This window comes from Nanorana parkeri, unplaced genomic scaffold (assembly GCF_000935625.1).
Source record: "Nanorana parkeri isolate BGI_ZX_2015 unplaced genomic scaffold, ASM93562v1 scaffold157, whole genome shotgun sequence".
In the NCBI taxonomy this organism is placed as follows: Eukaryota; Metazoa; Chordata; class Amphibia; order Anura; family Dicroglossidae; genus Nanorana; species Nanorana parkeri.
Window position 1 is genome coordinate 489658 of NW_017306425.1, and position 11671 is coordinate 501328.

Below are 11671 nucleotides of genomic sequence, written 5' to 3' on the forward strand. Positions count from 1 at the left end.
ACATTATATATATATATATATATATATATATATATATATATATATATATATATATATATATCATACATATACACAGGGCTTGAAAAATGAGAGGAGAGAGGCGAGCATGGCTATGTAAAGACATTATAAAAAAATTGTTTGAACAGTGTCTGTGACACAGATACCTATTTTCTAAAATTAATAACTTTTAACCATTGGTACAGACACAAAGATGGCGGAGGACACCCTGATCAATAACGTTTGAGTTCAGTCTTCTGATGAGCTAAATGAAGAATTGTGCCTGCACTGTATAAAAGGCATCCAAAGCTCTTGACCCAAGCAGGAAGTAAGGTTATTACTGTACTAATAAGGCACATAAAGTATCAATCTATAAAGCTGAATTTAAAATAGAGAACCATGCTTAGCAGAGGAGAGGGTAATGCATGACAAAAATTGAAGCGTTATCATCCCAGATATTCAAAATGCACATTACTGGAGATGAATTTGTCCTGTTATAAATGTGTCGTATTATAATCAGTTCTGTACATGCTGACAGCCTCATCAACTCTGCAGGACCAAGTTTTGTGCGAGGAAAGAAAATAGCGAGAGAGGTGCTTGCCGCACAGCTTCTCATTAAACCCTTTAGAGAGGGGAAAGGCGCACTGCTATCTCTCAGATGTATATCTTAAAGGATTCAGAAATTTGTTTCAGACCTATGCTTTTGAAAGTCTTTTTGTCATTTTAGAACTGTATCAATAACCGAGAGACCACATTCATGAAAAACCAGGCATGCTATATATAATTGCTAGAAATTGCATTTTGTGAATTTTATTAAAAATCACCTTTCCAATTCAGTCTTCTACCAGCTCATTTTCTGTATAAAGTAGCTAAAAAGGTTTCTTTCCAATCAATTCTAGGCACTTTCTGTATACAGTTTGTGTATTGAATAACATTGCAGGCATCCTCAGCTTTGCTGCAATGAGCTTTCATCTTTGATAATATACAATCTATACATCCTTAGGGATGGAAAGGTGTCGGTTACACTGGGAAAGAACATGTAATCACAGACATTCCTTCCCCACTCCACGCAGTCACAGTAGTGGACTGCCCTATCTTAGCATCTGCAGAACACAAAAATGACCTCAATAAAGTTTATTAAATTATTGAACTGAATATAACTGGTCTGAAGACATTGTTCCTTTTTCTCAGCAAAGAGTTTGTCTTGTGTACCCATTGATTTACCTTTTTATATTAAAGTTTTGAAAAATGTTACAAATTACAACTTGAAAGTAATCGTTTTTCTATTTAGGTGATACGCAATACAATGTCACAGATACACAGGTGGTCAACAATATATGAAAAAAACATTCTTAGTTTATTTGCCTAAAGTGATTTCCAGTCATCCTCATAGTTAGAGCCGACCTGTGACAAGGAAGCGGTCAGAGGTCGGCTCTACTGATGAGGAAGTGAGCAAAAACATGCACCGATCCGCTCACTTCCCGATCGTCTCCCTGCAGTGAGCGGTGATGGTCAGTCATTGCTCCCCGCAGGGATTCCCCCTCCCCTCTCCGTTCCTCCAGTGCTGAGTGGAGGAAGGGACGGGAGAGGGGGCGGGCACAGCTGGCTCTGCCTCTCACGCAGCTGGGTGGATCCAGACAGTATTGTCGGGATCCGTCCCGGCTGCGGCGCTCTTAGTATATTGCAGGCAATAGCCCGCTATATACTGAGCTTTGGGTCATGGGAGGAGGTTAGTATATGCCCTCCCATGACCCTACAGAGAACTATGGGAAAAAACACTTACCCCATAGTTCTCTTTTGAAGCAGATTTCAGTGTAAATATTTATTGCTCAGCAGTATATTAAACAGTCCCGTCTCCAATATTCACCTTCTCTGTCCCATACAGAGTTACCACTCTGCCATCCAGTACTGGAGCTCTTTCAGGTTGAATAACAGTCCGTGTCGTCTAACGGACTTCCATGTAATTCAACAGAAGAGGCGCCAGGTCATTACTTGGCGCCACTCTGCTCTGCAGCATTCAGAACCCAGCATAGGAAGATCATGTCAAAGAGGACCTGTGATGTCAAGCACATGGCGACTCAATTTCTCCCCTGACACGTTTTTCTCCCCTGAGGAAGGAACCCTGTGTGGGTTCCGAAATGTTGGCTTGCTGTTACTGTGACATTTATGTCCAATTAAATGGGCGTTTGATGATATCTTTGAGTGCTGGCGATTTGTATCTATACTCTGTGTCTGCACGGCGCCATCCGTGATTGTCATTGCGAGCACCACATTCTATATAGACCTGGACTGCTGTAAGGTGTGCGGAAGGCTTTTCCATTTACCCATTGTTTCAATTTCATATTGGACATATCATTTCATATGTCATAAATCAATCAGTTAATACTGACCTCTCCCACTGCCTGTGCTGCCAGATTGCTCTGGCTTGGATTTCCCTGCTGTGCTCTGTGGTTTTCTCTGCCAGACTCTACAACATTACAGGATACAGGAACTGACAGTCGGAACCACACATCCTACAACAAGCCTCAGTCTGCAACATTAAGCAGTGGGATAGGGAAATATTAATGCTTTCTATTAAGGGAGGACCGCTTTTCAAATTTTGAGAATAGCAACATCTTTAAAAATGATACTTAGTTCCTGTTTGGTTCCTGTTTGATACTTGGTTCCTGTTTGAAAGGTTGGGGATAAATAAGGTAAAGACTATAGAAGATTAAGAGAGCTGACCTTGAGGATTTACAGAACATATGAATTTTGGAGTGATTGGAAATCTGCATATTCTCTCCACACAAATGCATGGCTGGACTTTAGAGCCTCATGTGAATGAGGCCTTAGTGTCTCTATGAGTAAGCCGGAATGGTGAAACGCATTAGTGGGTTGAACATGCGTGGGAAAGAACAGTGTGTATTTGCCCCATAAACAGATTTTTATTGTCTTCGGTGAAGACCCTTGGTGTGGCTATTTCAGGATTTGGCTGCTTGTTTGCCTGCACCTGGGATGCAATCACAGTGCGAGCCAGTCCTGGAATTTGAGCGATGTTTGTTGTGGATTACCGAATGCCTTAGTGTAGGTTTCAAATAGAACACAAAGTTTAAGTCTAAACACTTATAGTCTGAAGCTAATGTAGAATGAGATCAGCTTGATTTGGTTGGTTGGTAGTTGAACAGCTACCAGCTTGATTTGGTTGGTAGTTGAACACACAACTGCAATGTCTATCCATCTATATTTTATTCAATTAGTTAAGCAATGTAGAGGGCTGCCCTGATGAATGTGCGCAGAGATAACATTCTTGACTGCCAGGACACTTTATTTTTACTTGTTACTATTTGGAGCTGTCCAAATCCAATATTAATGATCTCCATTTGTAAATTATATGAAAGATATACACCTAGCACACTTCCTAGCAGCCAATCACCTTCCAGTTTTCCTCCAATCAGGTGACGAGAAGGAAAAGCTAAACATTTCATACATCTATACAAGACGAGACTTATTCTATACCAGTCACCCAGTTCCCTCTTCGACTTTATTGGCCTCAACAATACCTACACATGCAAGTGGCAATGGGACCATCTGCTGAGACGGTGGGTATAGCTAAATATCTAAAAACGCCGATACTTGTTGCCACACAAATACAACATGCTGCAGTTACATTTAGTCTGTCGGTAAAACTATCCAGTATGGAATCTCTCTACCATCTTTTTACCTTGCTCATGCCATATGCGATATGTCTGTCTCCATGTTTAAAACACTGTTGCCTGCTACTAATATCAAGTGAAACTCAATAACCAAACACAAAGAAAATGTAACGTTTATGGTTATTATTACACAATTGAGGTCTATTGATTTTTCTTTACAAATTAAAAGCCCTGTCAGAACTATTGAGACTAAAAGAATTGGACAATAAGGCCTATACATGTTTTTCTACACATTATAAGATGGCATCCTGAAAGCCATTTTGTACTACTAACAGATCTAAATGGAACTTAAGTTATGAGTTCCGGACAAAAACTTTCAGAAATGTTTCTTTTCATGAATGAGAAAAAGAAAAATAACGAGCACGTTATAAAGTTGTCTTAGATACAATTATTCTTGAACTAACCATATTAGCAATAATTTCAATTGTATTATTAGTATGGCATGATCCATTAACATACTTAATGGTATACTGATTTTTTTTTTAATATATATACTTATAATATTCAACCTATATTAATTATATATATTGTGTGGTTATACTTATTGAAACATTGTAGCATATATAATCAATTTGATGTGTTTATGGTTTAAGTACAAATTAGGTTGGGTATAATGTTATAGCAGTGAAGAATTTTAGGGTAACCAATGTGTCAGCAAATTGCTTTTCAATCTTATGTTGAAGTTTAAAAGAAAGGTCCAAGAGTGATTTCTAATCCAACATTGCCCTCTTGCGGTAGTCACAGGGATCGTGTTAGAAAGTCACGCCCCTATGGCATCATAATTAAAAGTAAAAGATAAGCAAACCAAGCCCACATTTTTGGGTGATAAAAAGTTAGGAGAAGAATAAGATGTGTTAGAATCACACATATTGTCTAACAATGGACAACAAAGTCTTTGATTCATTTCTTTTCATGAATGAGAAAAAGAAAAATAACGAGCACGTTATAAAGTTGTCTTAGATACAATTATTCTTGAACTAACCATATTAGCAATAATTTCAATTGTATTATTAGTATGGCATGATCCATTAACATACTTAATGGTATACTGATTTTTTTTTTAATATATATACTTATAATATTCAACCTATATTAATTATATATATTGTGTGGTTATACTTATTGAAACATTGTAGCATATATAATCAATTTGATGTGTTTATGGTTTAAGTACAAATTAGGTTGGGTATAATGTTATAGCAGTGAAGAATTTTAGGGTAACCAATGTGTCAGCAAATTGCTTTTCAATCTTATGTTGAAGTTTAAAAGAAAGGTCCAAGAGTGATTTCTAATCCAACATTGCCCTCTTGCGGTAGTCACAGGGATCGTGTTAGAAAGTCACGCCCCTATGGCATCATAATTAAAAGTAAAAGATAAGCAAACCAAGCCCACATTTTTGGGTGATAAAAAGTTAGGAGAAGAATATACGGGATTATTATTATTCTTCGGGGGTCGGATGATTCTTCTTCTTGACACTGAATTCTTCTTCTTCTTCATACTGGATTATTGTTTATACGAGTTTCTTCTTCATACGGGGGATCTATATACACACCAGAGGGGGAGAGCTGAAGCTGATTAACGGGCTGTCCAAGGGAACTGACACAAAGCTGAAATCTCCCAGACAAAAAGATCTAACATTTTTGGTAAAGTATAAATTTCTATTCATCTGCAGGCAATTGATAGCCATATACATCTGACAAAATATTTTCATTTGATTATCATTTTTTTGCACTGATTTCTTAGTTAATAAATATATATATTTTTGCACAGCTATTGCATTAATTTTTGTCTTCAGGTTAGCGCAAATAAAATGAACTCGAGTTATTATTTGTGTTGATTTGTGAAAATAAGTTGGGAATCTCCTTAATTCCAGATCCTGGCCTATTTTCATAAGCAGAGACCTGTTTATTTTTATCAGAGTAAAAATTCTGACAGCCCCATTATGAATACCAAGAGAGTCCAAGCAGAACATTTTATTATTTACTCTAAGAAACAAATGTTTCATCTCCTCTAATTGATTTCTAGATAACTGCTCAAGAGCTCCACATAAATGTAAGTTACCCTACAAAAAGATAACACATACCTGATCTTTCTCAAGGCTGAGGATCTGATATCCACTTGTTCTATTGCAGATGAGTTTACCGTTGTTATCGAATGACAACAAGCGCAACCTGTGCATACAACAGACAATATTAGAAACGGAGTGGGATTTTTAAACAATGAAGGAAACTTGTACAAACATACATTATGGGCTGCTATTGCTGACCTCCTACTATCTTTCTCTAGCTTCAGTGATTAAAAGGAGAAGACACAAAAGCAGCACTGCTCCTCCACGGCTCAGGAAGGAAAGAGCTGTGTGTGGGTGCTCGTCCACATGCTCCAATATGAGCTCATACAAAGAAGAAAAACTGGCCGCACACTGGATTCCCGCTGTCTTACAATCTTCACATCACTAGTGTTCTGCCCAAGATCCACCCCTCGGACACATTCCACCCAATCACAGGATTAGTCGTAGAGATGAGGGCGGACCAGGGTAGGCTGTGCTTTTTACCATCAAGTTTATGTGCATGTCATTACATGGTAAAACCATTAAAAGGGGACTGGCCTTATATCTCACCAAAACAAAGAGGGATATAGCATACAATGTCATATGATGTCCTGCAAACTTAATGCTTTATTGTACATAGAAAAATAAGTAAATACATTAGTTTATAAATTATATATGCAAGACTATCACTATGACTGATTTCATGATGCAAAGTAATCACCTATCAGCTTCCGGTATATATTAGTATACATCAGCCATACTAATGTATTGTTATGATGTATGATCTACATAAAGATTTATACTATTATCACACGTTAATAGGGGATTACTTTGTATCATGAAAACAGTCGTAGTGATAGTCTTGCATCTTTAAGTTATAAATTAACGTATTTACTTATTGTTCTATGTACATAACAGCATTGATGTGGTACAAGGTACAATAAACCATCCCAGCGGAATTCAGGGTGCGGCCATCTTTTCTTTTGTTTGTAGGGGTTCAGCGATTATAAGTCACTGGTCCGGAATGAGAATACTGATTTATGTTCGGATAAAGGAGCATCACCTGATCTGCCAAATTTTTCCAGGTCAGAGCCCTTAAAATATTGAAGCCAGTGGATAAAGAGGACAGCTAGGCAATTAGTATTTTCATAAGTGGAGGAAAGCAATGACTGCCTCCACATTCTCTTAATACAGGAAAGCACATTTACATTAAATTTGAGTAGTGAGGAAAGAACACAGAAGATCCCTGAAACCTAAAAAGAACAGGGATACTTTTCATTTCTCAGAACATGTTCCAAGCCACAAGTGACTGTGGACATTTCTCCATGCCCAAGTACAGCTCAGAACAAACACAATACAACCTACAATCCAGTATGTATCATCTATGTATATCTATCTACATGTATACACACACACATATTCACATGACATACTACAAAAAGCCCAAACAAGATTTTAAAAAAGCCACCCAAATTAATTTTTTTAAATGTGGGTGAGGTTTTAGCTCCATTTCCATGGAAAACCACAAACCAAACATATACAGTTGTGTGAAAAAGTGTTGGCCCCCATCCTGATTTTTCATTGTTTTGCACGTTTGTCACACTTTGTTTCAGATCATCAAACAGATTTAAATATTAGTCAAAGATAACACAAGTAAGCACAACATACAGTTTTTAAAAAGGAAGGTTTTAATTATTAAGGGAAAACAAAATTCAAACCCACATGGCCTTGTGTGAAAAAGTGTTTGCCCCCCGTTAAAACATAACTTAACTCTGGTTTATCACACCCGAGTTCCATTTCTCTAGCCACACCCAGGCCTGATTACTGCCACACCTGTTTGCAATCACTTAAATAAGAATTGACTAAGTGAAGTAGACCAAAAGATCCTCAAAAGCTACACATCATGCCGAGATCCAAAGAAATCCAGGAACAAATGAGAAAGAAAGTAATTGAGATCCATTAGTCTGGGAAAGGTTATAAAGCCATTTCTAAAGCTTTGGGACTCCAGCGAACCACAGTGAGAGCCATTATCCACAAATGGCGAAAACATGGTGAACCTTCCCAGGAGTGGGCGGCCAACCAAAATTACCCCAAGAGCGCAGCGACGACTCATCCAAGAGGTCACAAAAGACCCCACAACAACATCCAAAGAACTGCAGGCCTCACTTGCCTCAGTTCAGGTCAGTGTTCATGACTCCACCATAAAAAAGAGACTGGGCAAAAATGGCCTGCATGGCAGAGAGATGAAAACCGCTGCTGAGCAAAAAGAACATAAAAGCTTGTCTCCATTATGCCAGAAAACATCTTGATGATTCCCAAGACTTTTGGGAAAATACTCGGTGGACTGATGAGACAAAAGTTGAACTTTTTGGAAGGTGTGTGTCCCATTACATCTGGTGTAAGAGTAACACCGCATCTCAGAAAAAGAACATCATACCAACAGTAAAATATGGAGGTAGTAGTGTGATGGTCTAGGGCTGTTTTGCTGCTTCAGGACCTGGAAGACTTGCTGTGATAAATGGAACCATGAATTCTGCTGTCTACCAAAAAATCCTGAAGGATAATGTGCCATCTGTTCGTGACCTCAAGCTGAAGTGAACTTGGGTTCTGCAGCAGGACAATGATCCAAAACACACCAGCAAGTCCACCTCTGAATGCCTGAAGAAAAACAAAATGAAGACTTGAGTGGCCTAGTCAAAGTCCTGACCTGAATCCTATTGAGATGTTGTGGCATGACCCTAAAAAAGGCGGTTCATGCTCGAAAACCTTCCAATGTGGCTGAATTACAACAATTCTGCAAAGATGAGTGGACCAACATTCCTGCACAGTCCTGTAACAGACTCATTGCAAGTTATCACAAACGCTTGATTGCAGTCCTTGCTACTAAGGATGGCCCAACCAGTTATTAGGTTTAGGGGGCAAACACTTTTTCACACAGGGCCATGTGGGTTTAGATTTTGTTTTCCCTTAATACAAAACCTTCCTTTAAAAACTGCATGTTGTGTTTACTTGTGTTATCTTTGACTAATATTTAATGTTTCAGATCATCAAACAAATTTAAAGTGTGACAAACGGGCAAAACAATGAAAAATCAGGAAGGGGGCCAACACTTTTTCACACAACTGTATACTGAAAACTAAAATATCATTCAAAATCATCTAAATCTAAAACAGTGGTTGCCAAACTCCAGCCCTCCAGCTGTGGAGCAACTACAAGTCCCATGAGGCATTGCAAGACTGACAGCCACAGACATGACTCCAAGAGGCAGATGTATGATGGGATTTGTAGCTTCATCACAGTTGGAGGGCTAGAGTTTACCTACCTCGGATCTAAAAAAGTTTTTAAACCTCTGCCTACGCGGGGGCACTCAAGTTTACAGTTTCTGCCGATTGCTCAATGTTAGCTGCTACTGTACGGGCACATTAGAGTGGAATGCTTTAATGGGATTAATGGACAGGTTAGATGTGTGATAGAAAATATCACATCCTCACATCAGCAAATGCACTTCATTCTGATCATTTTTCTGAAGCTATTATATCTATTACAAGCCATTATGAACATAGTGCAGCACTATGTGTTTAAACCATGTATGTAATATAGGGTTCTTTAAAGTGGACCTAGCATCTACTACAGGTTAAGTGCAAATAAAAGCAGTCATATGGGATGTATGCATAGCTGAAAGAAGTTGGCCAGCATGTACTGCACACATCACATGTTGATCTGTCTCAGGTCATTCAATTTCCAGTAAATTAAAAGTTGTTTTTTTTGTTTGTTATGATTTACGTGGTTAAATCTGGCCTGGTATCAGTCTACTGCATTCCCTGTACAGCAGATTTCAGAGTGGGAAAGGTAGAAGCAGCACAAGTAGCTAGTTGTTGTGCTGCAGTGCTTATGGGCCAAAAAGGCACATTCTGAAGGACGAAAAAGCAAGGTGACAGAGAGGTGAGCTCATCAGTCTGTTGCTTCTCCTGTCCCTGTCCAGTCACAGGCTGGAGGAAAGAAGACGTGTTAGTGTTAACTACAATAGAGAAAAATGTTTTTCTTTCCTGCCAGGCAGGGATGTTCCACAGGGCAGAGCTTTGTAAATATATGATGGATGGATAAAAATGAACAATCCTTGGGAAGGTAAACCAGCTTGCATATATGCATTTCATCTGCGTATTTAATTACCAGGAAAATGGTAGATGTGTGCAGGCTGCCTTTCTTCCTTAGGGTCACCATACAGAAGACCTGGGTAGGGTCACCATACAGAAGACCTGGGAGTGGGGCTAAGATTTATTATTTTTTCTCATTAAACTGTAAGGGGTCCATTTATAAACAATTTGCAGGGCCATGTGGCCTGCAAATCTCTGTGAATGTTTCTTCTGTGTGAACAGATGTAAAAAACAAACGTTCTTATATTTTCTTTAGAAATCCAAAGTAAATTTGGAATGTCAGTGTGTAATATTGTGTTAGGACCACTAGATGGAGCTGAGAATTATAGGAAATAAAAACATTTGATCCTATGCTTCTCATCGCCATCTAGTGCCCATAATGTGGCATTTTACATGTAGTACATTCAAACGGGAATCAAAAATGTACCAAGAATGTTTGTTTTCTGCTCCATTGGCACAGAATGAACATTCGTGGAGTTTTGCAAGGCCCTGTGAATTGTTGATCAATACACCCCAAAATGTTTTTGGTAAGAATAAGGTTGTGCAGCCCGAAGTTGTATCTTCAACTGCTTGCCTTTAGTTAAACAGTAAAAAGTTCTGTTTAAAACTGGGTCAAGTGTAGACGTTGCACACTATGAACCACTATAAGAACTGCAAGTTAAAATGTGCACATAGTAATATAATGAATATTTTATATTTGTATAGAAAGCGAAGAAGCCAGCTGACACGTCAATAAAACAGAATCCAATCGAACCTACCTGTATGCAATGTTCCTTTGTGGCTGTAGACTGACGGAGCCACTGCATGGCTGATTCAGAGTGTTCCTTTTAAATATGATATAGCGGTTTGTGTAAGTGACCAAGAGGTCAAAACCAAAGTTAAATCCAGTCCATCGCCAACAGTACTAGCAAGGAAGGGGAAAAAAATATGGATTTCTCTCAGAACACATTGATATTAGGATTGTATATACAAGTTCACCACAGGCGCCTCTTAAAATAGCCTGTAAATATAAAATTAGAAATATTCACATTATGTATCGCGATAGAAAAGCTCACATTCTAATATCCCTACCAGTGTCTTACATGCTATTATCATTTACAGGTGAAACTCGATTAGAATATCGTGCAAAGTTCATTTATTTCACTAATGCAACTTAAAAGGTGAAACTAATATATGAGATAGACTCATTACATGCAAAGCAAGATAATTCAAGCCGTGATTTGTCATAATTGTGATGATTATGGCTTACAGCTCATGAAAACCCCAAGAACCCCAAATCCACAACCTCAAAAAAGTAGATTATTACATGCAATCAATAAAACAAGGATTGTACATAGAACAATATCGGACCTCTGAAAAGTACAAGCATGCATATGTACTCAGTACTTGGTTTGGGCCCCTTTTGCAGCACTTACTGCAATTACTTTTGCATTATATTCTAATTATTCGAGTTTCACCTGTATACAGCTTACAAAAAAGGACATAGAATAACCAACTTATTAAAGGGTTAGTTCCCCTTTCTGCACTTTTTCAAAAATGTCCCCCTGACTTTGTGAACCCCAGCACATTGTAAAGCACTGTTCAGATGTTAAAAATGCTTCCCCTTTTCCCATTGCATACCTGGAGGTGCTGCATGGCCTGTGTGCAAAAACCTCTATGTGGTCGACACCCCTCCATCCTGGCTAAGGGATGGTTCCCAGCACAAAGGCTGCGTTATAGAACGTTCGGCCTCTGGAAAGCAAGTAGGCCGGCTCCCTACGTTTAGGGGCAGCCCCCCCCCC

At 38.6% G+C, this 11671-nt stretch overlaps 1 protein-coding gene across 1 annotated transcript in view; it reads right to left on the minus strand.

Annotated features, from left to right (window-relative positions):
- The window catches only part of GMCL1 (germ cell-less, spermatogenesis associated 1), a 105702-nt gene that overhangs the window by 7255 nt on the left and 86776 nt on the right, over window positions 1-11671 (minus strand). Inside the window, exons 13-14 of the mRNA XM_018554417.1 lie at window positions 10649-10794; window positions 5773-5860 (exon numbers count right to left, since the gene is read on the minus strand). Coding sequence (XP_018409919.1) covers window positions 5773-5860; window positions 10649-10794 — 234 coding nt within the window. The remainder of the gene's footprint in view (window positions 1-5772; window positions 5861-10648; window positions 10795-11671) is intronic.